We start from the raw sequence: 22,514 nt of genomic DNA, 5'->3' as shown, positions 1-22,514 counted from the left end.
CTTTAACCAGGTGCATTTTATGGGACATAAAGGGAAAACTTGGAACAGCATAATATTGGTGTAACCTGAAAGGGCAAAGTGAGCAGCCAAAGAAAACGTTGTTCCTCCATGTTTATGAATAAAAGATGGATGATTGAGATGATTAACTGGCTAAATGTCCTGGGATAGCATTCGATTACAACCTTGTGCTGTTATTCTAAAGCCTCGGCAGTGCCCTTGGCTACCAGATAGCCTTCTGGCCCACCTTCCACTGTTCACGGCTCGGATTCTGTTACATTGACTTGAGAAATGCAGACTCGTGCTTCAGCAGCCTTGGTGACTCTGCTTGTTGCATTTCATTAGGTCAGATCTCCAGTCACACTTCAGGAACCCATTTAGTTATGGAGGACACCAGAGCAGTTGGTCACTAAGATTGCTGTTCTGGATGTGCTCTGGGAATCCGAGGTGGAGCTGGCAGTGTCTCTTTATAGGACAGGCCTCTGTCCTCCATTTGGGATCTTCACTTTTTATTTGGGATTTGTCTTCCTTAATTACTCTTTTTTTTTTTTTTAAAGGAATTCCTTTTTATTTTTATTATTTATTTTAATTTATTTATTCATTTTATTTTGGCTGTGTTGGGTCTTCATTTCTGTGCGAGGGCTTTCTCCAGGTGCGGCGAGCGGGGGCCACTCTTCATCGCGGTGCGCGGGCCTCTCACTATCGCGGCCTCTCTTGTTGCGGAGCACAGGCTCCAGACGCGCAGGCTCAGTAATTGTGGCTCATGGGCCCAGCCGCTCCGCGGCATGTGGGATCCTCCCAGACCAGGGTTCGAACCCGTGTGCCCTGCATTGGCAGGCAGACTCTCAACCACTGCGCCACCAGGGAAGCCCCTTAATTACTCTTTAAGGCACACAACCTTGTAAGAATGACAAAATCTTCTAGGAAAAAAATGTTTGTATTATCATTACTTCAAAACTTCGTGGTCCCTAAGGAAAAAACTTTCTAACTATGCACTGATGTAGTGGATATGTACACTCAACTGAGGCAAAGGATTAAGGCCTTGGGTCACACATTGGAGAAAAACAAACCAGTTGCAGAGAGCAAACTGCAAAAAGGCCAGTGATCTTGCTGATGTTCTACTGATTCACCCACTGACATTGGGCAGGACTGCCCATGAGGTCCTATTGCACCTTCCTGCCTCTGAGACTGTGGTGTGGGCGCATGAGATTTATCCACATACCCAACTAAATGCATTGAGCATCTGCCATGAACACATTTGTTGCATTAAGTTCTATATAACATAATTTAGAAGGAGGGAGAAGGCATGTATATAAATAGCTAAATTGGGGGCAAAGTAAGTTGTTGAGCTGGTCTTTGACACTGCAAAGGAAACAGATGAGCAGAGAAGGGACAGAATATTCCAGGTGGAAGAAGTGACTTGAGCAAATTAGACAGCAGGGAACTTCAGGTGTTTGTGAGGAATGGGAAATACTCGGATTAGTGTACAGAATAGTGTCAGGCATAAAACTGGTAGCCTTGGACTGTGTCATGAAGAGTCATATACCAGGTAGAGGGATTAGGGCTTTACCCCAGAGGCAGTGGGCAGCTGTGGGTTGTCTTTGCGAGTGGAGGGCATAACTAGAATTGTGTCATTTGGTAGTCATGTCCAAGTGGGAAAAGCTACATGGAAAGCAACCCTGTTGAGTGTTCTCATCCAGAAATGCTTTGGGTAAGAAACATGACTTGGGAACTTTCTTTCTTTTTTTTTAATAAATAAATAAATAAATTTATTTATTAAAAAAAAAAACAAGAAAACGGGGAAAGGCAAAGGAGAGAATCAAGAGACAAGAGACAGGTCTTGACAGGGTGAACATTTTTAAAGGGTTATTAAGAAATAAGGCAAATAAAATGAATATTGATAGGAATGAAACAAAGAGGAAAACGAGAGGAGAGAAGGACTTCCCTGGCAGTCCAGTGGCCAAGACTCCGCGGTTCCACTGCAGGGGGCATGGGCTCAATCCTTGGTCGGGATCCCGCATCCCACATCCCGCATGACGTGTGGCATGGCCAAAAAACAAAAAGCAAAAAAAATCAGGGGGCTAGCAACCTGGGGAGAAGGCGGACTCGAGTCCCAGAACCAGCTCCGGAGATTCTGCTTGGCCATGAAAGTTTTTAAAGGGGAAAAAGGGGAGGTAATCTCAATGACTTGGGAACTTTCCACACCATTAGTCAGAAAGACCATTAGTGGGTCTTTGGAAGAACACTTGGTGGTCTGTGACCTGGGGGGGCAGTTTTATGAATCTCATGCTGTAGTGATGAAGTCCTCCAGCTCTTCACGCTATCAAAGTGCAGAAGTGAAACTCCCCAGCGTGACAGACCTAATGACCTTTCTTCCAAATGTTTCTGTGATGGAGGTTTCATTGCCAACACACAAGACCCATCTCCTTTCTCTGGTTCCCAATAGGACAGCAGAAACTGTGGTTTGAGGACAAAATGGTTTAAGGCTGAAAACGTGCGGAATAGAATACATTAAAGATTATTTATTTCCCAGTTGAAAGGATGTACCTTTTAGGTCCTTTGAGACTTTCTGCTTCTCCTTATTTGATTTTTATTTTATTTTATTATATTTTAAAGGGAACTTTCTTTGTTTATTTTTGGCTGCGTTGGGTCTTCGTTGCTGCACGTGGGCTTTCTCTAGTTGCGGAGAGCGGGGGCTACTCTTCATTGCGCTGCGTGGGCTTCTCATTGCAGTGGCTTCTCTTGTTGCGGAGCACGGGCTCTAGGCGTGCAGGCTTCAGTAGTTGTGGCACGAGGGCTCAGTAGTTGTGGTGCATGGGCTTAGTTGCTCCACGGCATGTGGGATCTTCCCGGGCCAGGGATTGAACCCGTGTGCCCTGCATTGGCAGGTGGATTCTTAACCACTGCGCCACCAGGGAAGCCCCTTATTTGATTTTTAAAGACCTTTAGTATAGGATTAGTACAATCCTGAGGCCCAAATATAACACCACTTAAAATGCCCCAAAACAATTATAGCAGAAACATTGTATGATAGAATGTAAGCACCCTCATTATATTGCTATATTTTAGAGAAGATCAGCTGAAAAACCTAGGTCTGATGTTCTGGAATTCACTCAGACTGAGATAGGCAGGTAATTAGAGACCGGAGGACGTACATGGAAAGTGCCATGCAGCCATTAGTGTCCAGCAGGTGGAATTTGAGAATTGCCTCTGTGGTGAGGAGAATGATTTATTTCGGGGGCTTGCAGAGCCAGGTTTACTGCTGCCTAGGCTGACCCCAGCTGTATGACCTTCGGAGAGTCACTTAACCTCCCTGTGGCTTAGCATCATACTTGATAAACTAATGACAACAATACTTACTTTACCTGCTTTACAAGGGTGTTTGGAAGTTCAAAAGGAATAATATACGTGGAAAAGCTTTGAAAAGTAGACGATATAAAAAGGACTCTGTCAATGACTGGCAAACTTTCAGAGATGGTTTCCAAATCATCATCGACTACACATGGTTAGAGGAAATAATAGTGTCTGTCCGAAGGTCACTCCCTTTTCTCCTTCAAGCGGGTCCTTTAAAAATGCTGCTACACCTCGAAGCTGCCACCTAACAATTAACATGTTGGAAGGGATGACTACAACAGTTGTTTATGGATGAGACTAGGGTATTGAGTAGATGGAGGGGAAATATAAGGATGGGAGGAAGCTGGGTTTTTTGAGAGAAAGAAGATAAGGCCAGTCAGGTGGTGGGACTGCCCTGACTTGCCTCCCAATATTGTTTTTTGTGCCATTTGCAGACATTGTCAAATCCTTCAGTAAATATTATGGCACAATATAAATCATCAATGCAGAAAAAGTGAGAATGAGAAAGGTTGTGGCACGTATTGGGCTCTTTCTGAAAGGGAGGAGAAGTGTACGTGGCGGGAGAGAGAATAGATTATGTTAAGCTCGGCGGGCTAGTTGGTTCTAGTTGAGTCTGGAAGGAGGGAGAGCATGCATTATTTCTACAGGTCAAATCGATGTCAGGATTGGGATGTGTTCTTATTTCAATCTCAAGTGTTAAAAAAAGACCCCCAATTTTCAAGATATCTATTGAGCACCTACAAAACCGTCAACCCCTCAGTCTCCCTTGCCAATGACTAATGTCTGAGGACTCCAGCGGCTGTGATTTAATTAAGGCCTCTTGAAAAGATGCTTGGATGCTCAGGGGTGCAGAAGAATACTTGTCACCTCCTGTTACTGTAACAAAGAAGAAGCAGGACACAGGACTGCAGAAGATGGCAGCCGACTTCCAGCTTCTCGGGGTGTGTCTGACATGGAAAGACCAAAACATCCCCAATGACTTAAAAGATGTAATGTATTTTTTTCAAAGCAAGCTTTTTGCGAAGAAAATCCCTTCTCATTAGTGTCATCAAGTAACTATAGAGCTTCAAAGATTGAAGAATAAAACTAGATGATGCTTGTCTTTCCTTCTCTGTGGCCACTTTTAAAGTGGTATTTTGACAATTTAAATTCAAATAATAGGTCATTTTAACAGAACTGAAATGAGGAATTTAGGAAAATGATACTTAATACGGTGAATTCTACTTCTCACATCAGATTTATTGTTTTCAAATTGCTTGTGTACTCAAAGTCAGGCGGCTGCCTTGGAGGAAGCCAGCAATTGCTTGAAAGTCCACTGGGGCAGAGTCACATGTGCAGGAGCCTTTATTCATGAGCAAAGCAAAATGTACTCTTCAAACCCATTAGAGGCACACACTGTAATTTTTAACCTTCTGCACTACAGAATCACCGTCAAAGCTGTAGCCAGGGATTTATAAAATGAGTAAATAACCTTTATGCTAAGCCGGGAGGGGCAGGCTGAGTGTTGTGAGAAAAATCCAGTGGACAGAACGTTGTATCCACCCAGCAACACTCCCCCCCAACCCCCGAGCCCCTTCCCCCAGCGCCCCGCCCCGCCGGCTAGGAGAGAGTTTCAAGCTGTAGAGAGCATCACTGGAGGTTGTTGAGACCAGAGAGCTGGCCACCACCTACCCGCTGCCTCTCTGTTGCCTCTCTGATAGTTTGGACCAAGCATTATGGCAAATCTGGTTAAAGAACAAGCATATCTAGCCTCACATTACCATTTTGTTTCTTCTCACCTGGCCTCCATTGGCTGTCACAAAAAGAAATTGTGGCCCAAAGTTAAAGTCCCCACCTTTCCATACTCTTGTATCCTGTGAGAGTTTTGTTAGAAAAGGAAAGTAAGCCATCTATACCTCTCATACCACTTAGAAGGTGAAAACTAAGCACCAGTGGTGACCCCATGCCGGCAAATGAAAGAATCCCTGAGCAAGTTCTAAAATTATGAACTTAATGGACATTCATCTCCTTGGGAGTTTCCGTCTCTCCTTTCCTTTTTGGTACATTAAGTGAAAATCAATGTTCCAAGAATATGTTTTTGTTGAAGTTAGTGATTCAGAATTTGAGATATTTTTGGCTGTTTATGGCACAAGCATGCAATAGTGTGTGTGTGTGTGTGTGTGTGTGTTTGTGTGTGTGTATATATATAATCAGACTATGTTTCTTCTTGTAAAGTTAAAATATTTGAATATAGTTGGCTAAGAAGGGATTACTGAATAAAACATCCATCTAGAAGTATATTTAACCACACTTTAATAAAGTCTTTGCTTGCTTGAATATGTATTTTGATATATTTGAAGTATTATATCACTAAGAATACTTCTGACTGTACTGTAAAATCCTAAATGCTTTGTGCACGTTAAATACATATACGTTTCACTGCAAAAAAAAGTACTGTATTATTTCTACATATTCTTAGGACCCTAGGAATGAAGATAGATACGTAAAAGTCATTATTTCTGGGTATGTGGTTGTAGTTTCACAGAACCAAATAAATCTTAAATTCCTCAACTCCTAACCAGGAGGAACTCTTGCAAAAATTTGAATATTACTCCTCTTTGTTAAGTGGATCCTTAATTCACAGACCCATTCCTTAAGATCACTACCAACGTGAGGAAGTTTTGACATATTTGAATCATGGCAGAAAGGCCAATACAACAGTGTTGTATGAGCTGGACTGCAGTCGGCAGTTTGGGTTGCCAGGCTGGGAGCCTGCCTTTAGATTAGCAGGGCAGAGTGAGCACATCCCACGTAGACACACCTCACGACACACTCGAGTGATCTATTTCATAAGCAGCTGCAGCCTCTCTCCTCCAGAATTTCGAATCCTTTAGCTGTTATGGATGGATATTTTGTTAGGGTTTTTCCAATGCCTTTAAGGAATTATTGCTGTTTGGATTTCCAAGACAGGATTTAAAGGGAGTTATGCGACTTCCGGTCTTTAATTTCCATGTGTTCCATTCCTCAGAGCCTTAAAAAATCTGTGCTAATGGATAATCCCAAGTATTTAAAAAATAAGAAGAATTTTGGAGTGAACCCATGATGTTATAATGTGAAGACAAGCATTCTACCTCAAGCTAGCTGTGGTAGGCTGGGCCGGGACCTCATTTAAAAAAAAATTATTTTCAGCAATGTTGGCTTGAGTTTGAGCATTCTAGGTTTGTTTTGGTTAAGTGAGGTTTATCAAGCATAAGTGTCCACTGTTTCGCAAAGAAGACCTTTTTCATTTTAGGGCTTCTGCGTGTTTTCCTGATATGCAACTTTTGGACAACTCTTCTTTTGGCTGCTTGTGGGTGTTTTCTTAAAGTTGGTTACTAGTGTCTCCATGGTTAAGCTAATGAAAAGATTTCTTAATTAAAATAGCAGATCAGAAAGCATTCTATATTATGACAAAGAACAAACTAAAGAGCTTCAACTGAAATTATCTTAGGTGTGGTAATGGGAACAGAGTTCAAATAGGAAAGATTCTTTTTCATTGTTCAGTTAATTCATAGGCTGGTTTATTAAATGGAGATTAGTAGTTTATTACAATAATTAACATGGTTTATTAAATGCTTAAGACAAGTATATCTATGAAAGCATTTCTATGCTGGATGCTCAGTTCAGATTTTCAACTGGCCTTTTTTCATTCCAAGTGGTCATTCTGAAGTTGATTTTGTCTAATTGAGTGCTTTTTATTTATTTATTTCGGCCACACCATGCGGCATGTGGGATCTTAGTTCCCCCATCAGGGATTGAACCCATGCCAGCTGCAGTGGAAGGACGGAGTCCTAACCACTGGACCGCCAGGGAATTCCCTGAAGTTGATTTTTAACATGCCGCATACAAAGATTGGGAGATGGAACTTCAGCATTGGTTTGGTGTTAGAAATGATAAGATGCTCTTTTAAAACAGAAGCTTTTGGTCTTAGATTCAACCGAGAAAGATGGGCTTTGTCAGTTATAACTTCCTTCGGATTAAGACATGACGATGCTTGGAGGTGGTGAGAACATTGGTTCCTGCTTCACTAGCTGAACAGGCACCATCTCCCCATCGCCCTTCACAACATCCATCTTCAGCTCCCTCCCTCCAGCTCAGGCTCCGAGGCCTCCTCTCTCCCCTGCCGCCCCCCGTGTCTTCTCTAGGCCCTTCTCTGTCAATTCCCCTGGCTCCTGTGTCTTCCCTCTCCTCCAGGGAGCTCCTTTCACTCTGCCTGTCCTTTTTCGTTCCTTTCTCAGAGCAACAAGAGTTATCAATTTATTTCTTTATTACATCTTGCTTCATCTTATAAAGGATTTGAGGTAGCTTATACAAATAAACACAATGCAATAATATATAAAGTTAGGCTAAGATGATAGAGCTAGAATAAGGAACACTAACAAGATGAGACCAAAAGAAACATGCCAAAAAATCTCACACACTGACTAAAGGTGGTCTACAAATTGGGTTTTCAGCTTTTAGCAGCCAAAATAAAAAGACCGTCATCAACTATAAAATTCACAGTCTGTAAGAGAAATAGTGTAAGAGTTACCCAGAAGAGGCAAAACTTTCTTTTTTCCCACTGATGTCTGAAATAAATTTTCCCCCGTAGGACCTCTGATAAAAGGGATGCTAAGTCATACAGTGGACAGTACTACAGTAAATACCATAGGGAGTCTTAATGGGTCTGTCCAGACAAGACCAGGGCGTAACGGTAAAGTGAAATTCAGTAGAGATGGTTAAAGTAATTCCAAGGATTGGTGGTAGGGTGGGGAGGGCAGGTTCCTCTTTCCCTCTAAACATGCTTAAGGTGTTCCCATCCTAAAATGTTGTAAAACAAATATAAAATATGACATTACCCTCAACTCTGTGTCTCATTGGATGCTGTCTGGTCTATTTCTTACCCCCAATCCAGACTTCTCAAAAAAATAGTACATGGATAGTTAATGAGTTAAGGAATTATTGTGAGTTTTGGGGCTTTTTTTTTTTTTTTTTTTTTTTAGGCATGAAAATGGTATTGTGGTTATATTTGCTTCACAATGGTTCAGTGGTGGGTACAGTAAAGGTGGGTGGGAAGATGGGTGACACCAGGTTGGCCATGACATGATAGTTGAAAGTGGGTGATGGCTACATGAGGTTTATTATAGTTTGTTCTCTACTTCTGTATATGGTTGAATTTTTCCATTATAAAATTATTTTGAAAATAGTTTACGTTGGCAATCTTGATCTCCTTGCCTCCCAATTTAGCTTCTGCTCAGCACTCTCACTTAAGTCTCCAATGACCTTAAAATGCAAACTCCTATGGTGTTTTTCAGACTTTATGTTGAAACTTCCACCCTCGGTCTCTATGACAGGGCATTCTCTGGGTTATTCTCCTGCACCTGTAGTGATCATTCCTGCTCTCTCTCAAGGACTCCTTTTCCTCTGACCACCCTTTAAGTGACAGTGTTCTACCCTTTGTATTCTGTCCTACTCACTTGACACAGTTCCTGGGTGCTCCCACCCACTCTTTAGGTTCTAACACACACCATGTACTGATAGCGGTCAAATGCATCCCCCTGTCTAGACTTTGTCTCTGTGCTCCCTGCCCGCTGGCCACCTCCATGTGAATTGCCCGCAGATGCCTCCAAGGCAACCCACGCAAAAGGAAGCTCATCCTCTTTCCGTTTCAGCAGCTCCTCCTTGCTACTCTCTGTCATCCTCGGTTCATCACCAATCGCCCCGTCATACTTAACTCCTTCTCCTTTCTCGAATCTCTCCCTTCTGCCATCTCCACTGTCCGCATCCCTGGAAGCGCCACCCTAGTCCGACCCTTATCCTCTCCCTTCTAAACTATACTAACGGCCTGCTCACTGGCTCTCTGGCTCTGGTCTTATCCCCAGGCATCCATCTTTCAGCCAGCTGCTAGGACAACCTGCCTAAAACACAAATGGGACCATGTCATTTAATAGCTTTGGAAAAAGGCTGAAACTCTTTACTCAGGCTGTAAAGCCCTCCATAATCCCCCCTTACCTCCCCCTCCAGGTTCATTTCTTGGCTCTTCTGCTTGCTTATCAAATTGTTACTCTAATAGAAACACAGAGTAGGAAGACAGTTGCCAGGGGCTAGGAGGTTGGGGGAAATAGGGAGAAAATAGGTAAAAAGGTACAAACTTTCAGCTATAAGATGAATAGGGTTTGAGAAGCTAATTAAAACATGATGATTATAGTTGATAACACTATCGCATAATTGGAATTTGCTAAAAGAGAACTTAAATGTTCTCGCCAAAAAAAAAAAAAAAAAAGATAAATATGTAAGGTGATGGATGTGTTAATTAACTAGATGGGGGAATCCTTTCATAATGTATACATATATCAAATCACCACAATGTGTACTTTAATTATCTTATAATTTTATATGTCAACTATACCTCAAAAAAGCTGAAATTTTAAAAAATTGTCACTTTGAATACACTATCATTCCTTTCTGTCTTTGCTCATATGGCCTGGAATGTACCTTCTGCTGAATCCCCTCACTCCTGTGTGCTAGCTCGAAATTCATTCTTTTTTTTTTTTTTTAATTTATTTATTTATTTATTTATTTATGGCTGTGTTGGGTCTTCGTTTCTGCGCGAGGGCTTTCTCCAGTTGCGGCGAGCGGGGGCCACTCTTCATCGCGGTGCGCGGGCCTCTCACTGTCGCGGCCTCTCTTGTTGCGGAGCACAGGCTCCAGACGCGCAGGCTCAGTAGTTGTGGCTCACGGGCCTAGTTGCTCCACGGCATGTGGGATCTTCCCAGACCAGGGCTCGAACCCGTGTCCCCTGCATTGGCAGGCAGATTCTCAACCACTGCGCCACCAGGGAAGCCCCCTAAATTCATTCTTAAAGATGCACATTAGACTCCCCAACTCTAAGGGCCTTCTTTGATTCACCAGACCCTGTGAAGTGTACCTTCACTGTGTTCCCATAAGACTCTCAGCGTTTCTCTATTGCTGCATTTACCACATTGTATTGTAACTTGTCTCCTCATTGTGTCTGTGAGCTTAAAAGGTGTGTTTTTTTGTTTGTTTGTTTTTGCCTGTCTGTAGCATCTGGCATAGAACCTACCATATACTAGGCCCTAAAAGAAAATATTGCCTGAATAAATGAATGAGTACGGTCCACATGTGAAGATACAAGGAAAAATGTGATCATTTAAATTTGCACTTGAGATAAAAATGAGAGGGGGGAATTACTTTATTTCAGTAATGTATATTTGGTAAATGTGTAGGAAATAGGGCAATATTTTGGCCGTGTTCCTGAATATAGAGAACAAAGGAATTGTCTCCAAGGAATTCCCTTTTTATATGGAAATGAGTAGTGTGCTGAATGTGAAAGAATGTAGGAGGCGGCATAATTTCTAAGGTTGCCCTTGGATAGTACTTTTGCTCAGTTATTGAAGGGCATTGCCTCGACTTTGGAATTTCTGGGTCATGGGAATTGTGATTACAAACCTGAAACATTGATATGAAAAGATGAGGCAAATCTGATTTCTGAATTAAATATGCTGGGAACATATGTCCTAAATAGAATAAGAAAGTAAAAAAAACTCGTCCAGGAAAGGATTTTTTATGCACATCAAGCAGCAAACACTGAAATGTTTGCATCCATACCATGTTGACACCTAGTCTTCATCCTAATGCAAAGAACTCATTGGCTCAGTCATCATCAACCACCTGTGCTACAATAATCCTTACTTCTACCTTCCCTTTTCTCTGAGCCTCTTTCAGATTGTTTACTTGGTATTGATGTTGTATTTGTTGAGTGAACAATTCAATGCTTAGGGAATTAGCTTTTAAGACTTTAGAGGACATCTATTGTTTCTGCCAGCCCAGCAAACCATTCACCCTTCTCCTGGTAATAGCACCGTGATTCTTCTTAAGGTATCATTTACTCCATATGGCTGGTGGGGGCTGACCACACTCCTTGGTCCAAAGATGGACGCACGAACCAACCTTAGCTAATCAAAATATTGTGTCTTCCTGTTGATAGTTATTGGTTCAGGAATGGGCATGTTAGCCAAGCCCAGCCAATCATAATAAATCCAGTACTTTAGTTTTAAGAGTTAGAAAGGAGATGTGCTCTTTCCATAGGATTTGCTGAGAAGATAGGTTGGACATCTGGAGCTGCTGGCTGCCATCTTGCCTTTCTGCCGTCAGGAGGGGAGAGCCTGCCTGAAACCTGAGCCAGTGGAGAGAAAAGTAGAACTGAGGGACAGGGAGGGCAATGCGGGTCTTGGTGACATATCTGAGCCTCTGGATCCAGTCACACCCAAAGCTAGACTACTTTCTGAATGTGACCCAAGAAAGCACTTGTTGCTTAAGTTAGTTTGAGTTGGTTTTCTGTCATAGGCAACCAGAAACATCTTGTCTAATAGCACAATCATTGAAAGAATCGACACTAATGGATCAAAGAGGGCATTTCTGTGAATGCTGGCTTCCAAAAGCCTGAATTCCTGCAGTGACCTTTCCTGGACTGTGAGGCTCCCCTTTAGGGTCCTCATTCATGCAGAAAGTCAAGATCAAGTGAGCTTTTGCCTAGTTGTTTCTTTGATCAATTGGTTCTAGCAGAGTCCAGTTAAACGTCTCAGAAAAGCCTCCCCTAATAGACCCTGGCCTTTGCCTGTGCCTGGTCCATCCTGCTAGTAAATAGGCCATCTTAACTACAGGATTCTCTCTGACAACTGGTAACTTTTTGCTCCATTCTTTTTTTTTTTTTTAAAGTAGGTGATGAGTCTTTATTTATTTTTTAAAATCATAGACCTGTTTATTTTCACTAACATTTTGTGACTAGAACTAGAACATTTACTTCTTTTTTTTTTTTTTTAATTATTTATTTATTTATTTATTTATGGCTGTGTTGGGTCTTCGTTTCTGTGCGAGGGCTTTCTCTAGTTGCGGCAAGTGGGGGCCACTCTTCATCGTGGTGCGCAGGCCTCTCACTATCGCGGCCTCTCTTGTTGCGGAGCACAGGCTCCAGACGCTCAGGCTCAGTAGTTATGGCTCATGGGCCTAGCTGCTCCGCGACATGTGGGATCTTCCCAGACCAGGGCTCGAACCCGTGTCCCCTGCATTGGCAGGCAGATTCTCAACCACTGCGCCACCAGGGAAGCCCCTACTTCTTTTTCTAAAATTAATTAATTAATTTATTTTGGCTGCATTGGGTCTTCGTTGCAGTGCGTGGGCTTCTCATTGTGGTGGCTTCTCTTGTTGCGGAGCACGGGCTCTAGGTGCACAGGCTTCAGTAGTTGTGGCACGCAGGCTCAGGAGTTGTGGCTCACGGGCTTAGTTGCTCCACGGCATGTGGGATCTTCCCGGACCAGGGCTAGAACCCATGTCCCCTACATTGGCAGGCGGATTCTTAACCACTGTGCCACCAGGAAAGTCCCTTCTTTCTTTTTAAATAATTTTTATTTCTTAGGCCATGCCATGCGCATGTGGGATCCTAGTTCCCTGACCAGGGATCGAACCCGTCCCCCCTGCGTTGGAAACGCGGAGTCTCAACCACTAGCCCGCCAGGGAAGTCCCTTTTGCTCCATTCTTAAATACCCTACCTCCTGGTTTCCTCTCAAGAGTTTTATTTTCTTTCCCAAATTTCCAAGGTTAGTTTAATATGAAAAATAGCTTAGATTTGTTTAATCTTTCTGTGCCTCAGTTTGACATCCACAAATAAGAAATCTGTACTAGTTGATAATAATGCTCTACATTTATATCTAGAGTGTTTTTATGCTTACCATCTTGTTTAATCTTCCCAGTAATCATTTGGGTTATGTATTTTCTCCAAGGTCTTGTAAATTCCTAATGCTATGTTTCTGTATTTAGAAATAGGAGAAATACATATTTTAATACTTTCTAAAGAACGTGGACACTTGCAAAGGAATGTAAAATTATGATGATTAGGATGAATATGTAGATCAAGATAAAAATCTTGAGGACCAAAATAAATTATCATTTTAACCATCATGCAAAAACAATTCAATGGACATTAGAAATGGAAAACAAGTGGTACTTGCAGTCCAAACAGAGTCATCACGATGATTCCCTGGCCCTATCAATGGTGCTGGTCTCTTTTCTTTTACAAGGCAGATCTTCAAATACTTTGCATTAATTAATGATGGGGGGGAGTGGAGGGGAAGTTTAAAGCTTACTCAGTGATCTAAAAACAAACTCATAGAAAAACCTCTTCTATTAATTTTCAAAATTGAGAAGGTTGCCAGATATCCATGAAACTGCCACTGCAGAATATATTGGGTGGGTCAAAAAGTTCCTTTGGTTTTTAAGTAAAAATAAAAGACACATTTTTCATTTTCACCAAGATCTTTATTGGACAACATATTCACCCTTTTGTTCCACTACCTTCTGCCATTTTTCACGTAACTTCATAATTCCATCTTCCCCAAACTTTTTATCTTTTTGAGCATAGAACTGTTCCGGGTGCCTTTTACAGTCTTCCAGGGAATTGAAATTTTTTCCATTAAGAGAATTTTGTAAAGACCGAAATAAATGGAAATCCGAAGGTGCAATGTCTGGTGAATACAGTGGATGAATCAGAACTTCCCAGCCAAGCTGTAACAGTTTTTGCCTGGTCATCAAAGAAACATGCAGTCTTGCATTATCCTGATGGAAGATTATGCGTTTTCTGTTGACTAATTCCTGATGCTTTTTGTTGAGTGCCACTTTCAGTTGGTCTAACTGGGAGCAGTACTTGTTGGAATTAATCATTTGGTTTTCCGGAAGGAGCTCATAATAGAGGGCTCCCTCCCAATCCCACCATATACACAACATCACCTTCTTTGGATGAAGACCGGCCTTTGGTGTGGTTGGTGATGGTTCATTTCGCCTGCCCCACGATCTCTTCTGTTCCACATTATTGTACAGTATCCATTTTACATCGCCCGTCACAGTTTGTTTTAAAAACGGAACATTTTCGTTACATTTAAGTAGAGAATCGCACACGGAAATACGGTCAAGAGGTTTTTTTCGCTTAACTTATGTGGGACCCAAACATCAAAGCGATTAACAACCAAGCTGGTGCAAATGATTTTCAACGCTTGATTTGGATATTTTGAGTACGTTGGCTGTCTCCCGCGTGGTGTAACATTGATTGTTCTCAGTTAGTGTCTCGATTTGATCGCTATCAACTTCAACTGGTCTACCCGACTGTGGAGCATCGTCCAGCGAGAAATCTCTAGCACGAAACTTTGCAAACCACTTTTGACACGTTTGATCAGTCACAGCACCTTCTCCATACACTGCACAAATCTTTTTTTGCGTTTCAGTTACATTTTTGCCTTTCTTGAAATAATAAAGCATAATATGCTGAAAATGCTGCTTTTTTCCTTCCATCTTCAATATTAAAATGGCTACACAAAAATTCACCAATTTCGGATATTTTTAAAATGCACACTGGTATGACAGCTGTCACAATACAATCTAACAAAACTGTTTTGGATGAGGGCTAAAGACAACTAAGCGCTACTTAGAGCCATCTTACGGAAAAAACCGAACGAACGTTTTTGCCAACCCAATATTACAAAAGGCTGAGAAGTGCAAACAGCAGGAAATTGCTATTTATGGAGACTGAGCAGTCTGCTGAGCTAGGGATGAGTACCTTGGTCTGGAGGAGGTCCTGGATAGGAGGGCCCAGGCTTAGCAGGCATCTAGAAGCAGAAGCAAGGAATAGGCAACCTTCACCAAGCTGTGCTTTGAGGGCAGCAAGGTGAGCGTCCCGGCTCGGCTCCTGCATCATCTCATTATTTGCCACAATTCCTGAGATTCCACTTTCAGTCATCTTTTTCTTTGGGTCTTGAAGGGGTTTCAGCCTCAGAGGTTCTTTTGGAGGAGCACCCCAAACCATTATTTTTGAGGATTAGGAGACATTGAGCTAAAAACAAAGCCTTATAGGGATAGGATTGAAGCTAGATATTCTCATAGTAGTATTAAAAACAAGACAACAGGCCCAAAATAGAGTCACTTATGCTAAGCCCCATGTCACCAAACGGAGACATAGTTTCGGTTCTTCCAGAAATGGAATCTTAAACCAATCAATCAGGATTTGCCTGATCAGCACTACTTAGGCAGTCTGCCTTCTAGACCCCTGCCACCTCCTATAGGAAAGTGACCTTGCAATAACCAACCCACTTTTTTGCCTGGTGTAACGGCCTTTTTCCTGCCCCCTTCTGCCTACACAAGTCTTTCACTTGTATAGCCCCTTGAAGCTCCTTTCTCTTTGCTAGATTGGATGCTGCCCAATTCATGAATTGTTGAATAAAGCAGTAAGATCTTTAAAATTTACTCAGTTGAATTTTGTTTTTTAACAGTAGAGAAAGAGGAGGGCTGAACTGTATGGGGGGAAGAGAAAGAAGGTCACAGGTGGCAACTTTAGACACGATCTCACTTCACAAATCTGCTTAGAACTGGCCTCAGGGAAAAATGAACCATAGTTTTGCCAAAAAGTTATAAGAAAAACTCTGTAGAAGTTTTTCCTTTTTCTGTAATTTTTGGAAGGGCTCTTTTTACTTTTCTAAATTTGTCCATACTCTTCTCTTTAAGAGTACTTGGAAACTGTAGCATCTGCCTTCAGCAAATATACTTAAACTTCCCCCACATTCACACATTTCTCCAAAGTCAGATACGTTATCAGATTTAATAAAATTATTCAAGAACTGTGCATGATTTACTGCAGGCCTCAGCCCGTTTATTTAAAGCTCATAGTACATAGGGACAGATTGTTATGTTAAAACAACTGAACAGACACTGGCTTGTATACTAAACAAGTCAGTTTGATCAAAATATACTCTTAGAGTAACACTTTTGATAAAATTTATCTTAAGGCTTGCTTGTCTCAAAATAGTCTAACACAGTGCCTACACATGGTATATACTCAACAAATACTTGTTAAGATGCATTTCATTATGATAGTCATAATTAAATAATAAACAACTGTATAATTAAAATAGTAAACTACTCTTCAAGTTGGAAGGAAAAAAAGAGGATAGTTTCACAACTACTGGAAAATTTGCTGTGGTATAAAGGCAAGGTAAAATGCAAATTACCTCAAAACACACATATACACACACTATATTTAAATCAGAAACTACAGTCTCTTTAATTTCTCACTCTCTTGGACATATTAATTATGTCTGAAAATTTGAAAAGGCTACCATTGTAAGATATTAATAATTGAGAGTTCTTATGAAAGTAACTTCAGAACCACATCACAAAAAGATCAGAACAGTGACTTCTCTTCTAAATATTGATGATTTTTAAAAATGCGCTTACCCCATTTCGACGGTTGACCCCAGAAATGAGGGTATGCAGTAGTCAGCAGCTGCCAGTGTATACGGTGGTCGAGCAGCAGAATCGTCCCAGTAAATGTCCTTCTTCATTTTGGGTAAGCTCATGTGCATTTCATCCACGGCTAAAAGGGAGACCTAAAATCATCGTTAGAGTGTTAGAATAATTCAGATGTGAGTTGTATTTATAAAGAAAGAATAAGTTTAGTGGGTGCATGGGGTTTGGAATGGGATAGAACACAGTGTGAATGAGTGAATATACAAATGTCTGTAGTTCATATTTGCTTCAACCAGTGCTGCTACAGAGAGTTATACATGTCATTCACTGCATAAGAGCACTTGGCAATGGGGATAAGTGGAGCCATAAAACTGCCCAGACTAGATTCATCAAGCCACATACCCCAGAGTGGAGTGCATCTTATCTGGAGGCAGGAGAGACACCTTTTTCTTCTTTGCTCAAAGTTTTCTAATTGTCTAGTGGCTCTCCTGACAGCAACCACATAATCCCAGATATTGCAGGAAGCCGAAGATTTCAATATCCCATTTCATTGATTCCATAAACATATTTATACTTGATATCATTTCTTATGTGCCCTGAATTTTTGTTTGTTTGTTTAGAAAAATATATCAACAAGCCTATACTGTTTAGGGTTATAGTGGTCTTCTCCTTTTGACTTTGACAAACTGATGCATGAATAAATTATTAATCCTCTGGAAATCTAAGTTTTACAAAGAGTGAGTGGTGTAGGCATTACACTTCTTCCTCAACAGGCTGACAATGTGATTGTTAGAGGTCAATACAGAGGTCGTGACCTGCCAGTTGACCTGTGAGCTGGATGAGAGTAATCGGAGGCTCCTCTCCCCTGTCCTTGGAATGTATATTCTGCCCACTGTTCCCACAGTGGGAGCTGTTTCAAGGACACAACCTTGAGAGAGTAATGTGCTGTTGAGACCATCTGGACTGAATACATGACTGAACCCCAGTAAGGCCTCTATATCAAATTTTAGGATTCTGGCAGGTAGGTGTGGAGGTCTACTCATCTTGTATCCACTGAAGACAAGCCTCTTAATTAAGTTCCTAGCTTGTTAAACCTGCCACCTACCAATCTGGAGCGGTCTGCCTTCTTCTTTGGTCTCTCCTTGCCCTCTGTGTATTGGGGCCAGTTTGTGAAACAACAGCAAAATGTTTTAACCTGTGTAAGAGCTGAGTAAGGGCTTGAAACAGATGAGCAAGTTGAAGCCCTTTTCTCAGCCTGTAGTTCTCAGAGAAGAGAATGGGTTGAGGAGAGTCTTGCCTAAAAGCAAAATTCTCTCATGCTGCGTCTTCATGAAAAATATCTCTGAAATAATGCTTCAGGGTAAAGGCTCTGGGGTCCATTTGGTGTGATTGAGGGAGATTTGAGACACAGGCTGGCGTGGCCCATGTTTCCAGTGTCCAGCTGCTGGACATCTGACTGCAGGGACCTACATGATGTGAGTTGGGAACTCACATTGGATTGTGTCTGGCTGCCACTTTATGTCATTGTTAATCTTTTTAGGTGGCAATAGGAAACAGATTAAAGAATGAATTAAAATATTGGTCTGTACTGAGATGGAAGTGGCTATGTAAAGTTAGTAAAGAAACCTACAAAGAAAACTGGCTTGAAATTGTATTTAAAAGGGACTAAATTTTACCGGAACTGAGATCCAGGACCCGTGAGGTTCCTAAAGGACCTCGAAACAACATACTGAATAGCCAAACCTCTTTTGTTTGTGGCTAAAGCACTCAAGTTCAGGGGCCGGCATTCAGAGTCTGTTTAGATTATTAATGTTTGTAAAGGAAAGAAAAGCTCCTCTAACCTGCAGATTTCTGTCAATGCACCAGTTAGTTTCAAAATCATCATCATCTTCTCCAAAAGGGTTGATAAGTTGCTCAGCTACCTGCAATTGAGAACATAGAATAAGTCCGCCATGATGCTGTGATGACTAAGAGTGAAGGTTGAAGAGGATTCCTGTTTCACTCTCTGCTTTCTTTGGTCAGCTTTCATAATAGGAAGCCTAGAGTGGAGTGGGTTGTTCTGCAGATGCAGATATTTATCAGCCAGTGAGAATGGACTCAGACCGTGAATCATGCACCTGCAGGGTCTGCTCTCCAAAGACTCTGTCTATTCAGCTGGTGACAATGCAGGCCCCAACTAGGAGAAGCCATGGGCTGTTTAGGAGAGAAATGACTGATTCTCAGGTACAAATCAGCCAGCAAATATCAAAAGAGCATTGTGCTAGGCACTTTGAGGGGTATGTAGCCTGTGCTCTGAAAGAATTTACAAAGGGCCAGGTGATGAGATAAAATGTAAATGTGGGCAAGGTTAAACAGCAAAGAAAGACTTCACAATTAGAGAAAATAATACAAGGAGATTTCATAATTATTGGACATAACTGCTAAATTAATGAGTCACAGAGCTAGTAAGTCATAAAGCTGGAATTTTTCTTACTTAGTTTTATCTTAAAGGATTTATGGCTATCTAGTAAGTTACTTTGAAGTTAAGTAACTTCTTATCATATATCTTCTAACAGTTGGTAAGCATTAGATGTTCTTACCATGTTCCTGAATTGAATAGCCTTCTTGATGAGAGATTTATATGCCAAATATGTCTCACCTGTTAGTCTCTATTTTCATTAATTCCCTTTGATTTTGATTACCTGGACCTGTGTGTGTGTGTGTTTGTGTGTGTATGTGTGTGTATGTGGTTTTACATTGGGCCTAGATGTAAAAAACTTACAAGTGTATAAAACAAAGGCGCCATTGATTAGTTGAGTTCCTAGATTCTGAGACTATTTGGTAGAAAATCTACCTACGTATTTTTTAGGATTTAAGTCTAACCACTACATCAAAATCACCTGGAGAGCTTTTAAAGAAAATTGATGCCTGGGTCCGCACCCCACCACCCCTGGAGATTCTGATTTAATGGGTGTGAGGTTGAGCCCTGGCATCATTATTGAGTAGAGCTCCCAGGAGTTTTTAATGTGTGGCCATTGTTGAGAACCACTGACTTAGAGAAGGACATCCCCTTGTTCTAAGGGACAGCCTGTGGCAGGGCCCATGCCCCTGGATCAGTCACAGCAATATCCATTGTCAGAGTCCTTCACTGCAAGTTCCAAGGGGCTGTCTACCTTTCTTGTCTGGGGTTTTCCTTAAATTGAATAGGCCACTGGATGGGTCCTGAAAATATTTTTGTTACATCCAGCATTTCACTTTTATGGGATCCATCCTGCATATAGTATTAGAGTCTACATTTAACTACCAAAATGATATCCATGTTTCTGAATTGACTATGTCACAAAAATATCCTTTACTCACTTGGAGGCTCCATTTCCAGCAAACAACTCAGTAATACACCGTTCATAAGATTAAGATGGGTTTTCACACTTTGAAAAGATTTATAAATATTAGAATTGTCCAGACAAAACTGCTGTTTAGAAACTGAGATCCAATCCACTGGGTGGGAAAACTCCCTTCTCTTAGGGTTACCTGTCTCTTAATAGAGCTAAGATTGTCTTTTCATATTTTGCCTTCAAAATATTTTATAAAGGAAAAGACTGTTAATATTTTAGAGAGCACTTCAGAAGGCAGGAACTGCTGGCTCTTCCTTCCAGGCTGGCCAAACATCTCATGTGGACACAAAGTGAAGAATAAAAAGCTCAGCACAACTCAGGGGAAAGGACAATAGAAGACCAGAGTAATTGAGTGTTTGGGCCAATTGTGGTGAGTTTGTGTTTATAAAAGTAGAGTCTACTTTTTTCTCTAATGGGAAATGAGAGCTATTAGTCTCTATTACTCTTTCTCTGTCTTAAATGGGTAAAAATAATTGAGTCACTGTCATCTGGTTAAAAATGTTTTTGCCATTTGTAAAGGAAATGCCTTTACTCTTTGGAGGATAACTTGAAGTGCCAACATATTTATTTTTCCTGGTTAAAATTCAAACCAATGAAAGTAAAGGCATCTGCAGAGAAAATGCTTCCACAACCTGAAAGGCCTCGACGGTGCACTGTGGCAGTTTGGAAGGTCAAACATTTGAAATTCTATTTTATTAAAATTATCTTCAAACTGTCTTTAGATTTCAATTAACTTAATGAAGCCATTGTCTTTGATCTTTTTCTGTCACATACGAAAGAGATGGAAGAATCAGGCCTCTGATACTTTTACATACATCTGGGGTTGGGGGGAGATGGTAGCAGGAACAAATAAAATTCTACACTGATGATTGGACTAGTTGTTTTCACTGGTCTGACCTGTTTTTAATTTCCTGGCAAACCAAATATTGTCATTAATCCTGGGGTTTCTGGTTTTGATTCCGATGAATTCCTTTGAGTCTCAGTTCTGGTTTTGAAAATGGAATGCATTTAATGTCGTGGCACAGCTAGTGGGATTTCAGGGGATAGAAGCTAACTATCTACAGAGTTGAGCAGAACCAAGATAATAATATAATATTAATGCTTAAGTCTGAGATACAAGGCTTCTTATTTACTCTCTTTTACTCTGCTTAGTTGCTTGTTGTGGTATAAAATATCAATGCAGGTACACTTATTACTTTAATTACATTATTGTAATCCTAATGCGAGCACACAAAGGCTTAAAACAATCAGTGGCCGTAAAAGAGTAGCGTCTGCATAAATGAGCTGCTTCAGACCCTACAGTACAGTACTCACCACATCCCTGCCACTTTAATGCCTGGTTGAAACGTAATAACATCTCTGAGCTATTAAAAGTTAAATCTACCTTTGACTCACTCATGAATGAGTGATTCAGTAAGGGATCAGTGTGCAGAGTTTGGAACATGACGGAGATTACAGAGCAGGTCTCAGGCACTGAGACTGTTGGCTACCTTGAGCCATCCTGCATAGAAGAAGAATTGTAGGAGAGTAAAGATCGGAATGTAAAGATCTAAGTCATGCCCTGAGTAGCCTTTGGTGGGATCCAAAAACTGGCGTCCAATCAGGCACGCAAAGAAGAAGGTGTAGACAGCTAGCGTGACAACCTGAAACAGAGAGAAACCCAAGTGAGAGCACAGCGCTGGCTGCCCGAGAGAGACAGCATGCCAAAGTGGGCAAGTAGAAAGAAAAATCACGTGCCAAGGATTTGATACCTGGGTGTAAACCAGCGGAATCCCAACCCAGTCATAACCAAATAAGAGGCTGCACCAGGAGCGAAATCGGTTCATTTCCTAAGCCAGAAACAAATTAAACACGATTTACTAAGGTGATGGGTGTGGTAATAAATATTTACTGGGATTCAGAATATGGCCGTGGCTTTTAGGAATACACCTGTAAAATGATGAGAGTGACTTTGAAAGGCTAGAAATTGGTTCTGAAATCCGCTCCAAAATGAAAATTTTGAAAATGACAAGCTATCAACATAATTCAACAATGTGCAAAAGGGATTGAGTACAGTTGGACATTTTTAAAAACATTAAGATAAATCAGGACTGTATAGAAATATCCCCTACTCTATTGAATTCATAATTTCCAACATATATATTGGCCCCAAGTGGTGGTAGGAAGGCAGTGGTTAATATTTTAAATAAATCATTTCTAAATTATGTGGAGAGCAGATTATTTTTTGTTTCCTCGATTGCTTTTGAAAACATGCTTACTGTAGATCTTAGAAAAAAGAACTAAATACATCCTAAACCGTTCCCCCAACAAATGAAGACTTTAGAATGCTTCTATTGACAGAAAATCTATCCCTGTTTAAAGCAGGAAGGACTGGGATCCATTGATTTCTTTTTTCTCTATTGAACGCAAGTTATTATTTAAGACTGGGAGAAAGTATACGTTAAATTGGGAGCTGTTTTTAAATCATTCACTCCTTTTTGCCTA

At 41.1% G+C, this 22,514-nt stretch overlaps 1 protein-coding gene across 16 annotated transcripts in view; it reads right to left on the bottom strand.

The window, feature by feature from the left end:
• BEST3 (bestrophin 3) overlaps positions 1-22,514 on the bottom strand; it is a 74,784-nt gene that overhangs the window by 31,235 nt on the left and 21,035 nt on the right. For 8 of the 16 annotated variants that reach the window (XM_082422761.1, XM_082422753.1, XM_082422763.1 and 5 more), the window contains 4 exons: positions 21,782-21,859; positions 21,521-21,673; positions 18,498-18,578; positions 16,645-16,796 (listed from right to left, as the gene is read on the bottom strand). In XM_082422761.1, coding sequence (XP_082278887.1) covers positions 16,645-16,796; positions 18,498-18,578; positions 21,521-21,673; positions 21,782-21,859 — 464 coding nt within the window. Of the gene's footprint in view, positions 1-9,888; positions 15,024-16,644; positions 16,797-18,497; positions 18,579-21,520; positions 21,860-22,514 lie in introns of those variants that run through there. The other 8 variants (XM_082422751.1, XM_082422760.1, XM_082422759.1 and 5 more) reach the window with 5 other exon arrangements.

Source organism: Balaenoptera physalus, assembly GCF_965194825.1.
Source record: "Balaenoptera physalus genome assembly, chromosome: 13".
Taxonomy (NCBI): domain Eukaryota; kingdom Metazoa; phylum Chordata; class Mammalia; order Artiodactyla; family Balaenopteridae; genus Balaenoptera; species Balaenoptera physalus.
This window is presented reverse-complemented; position numbering and strand designations above follow the sequence as displayed.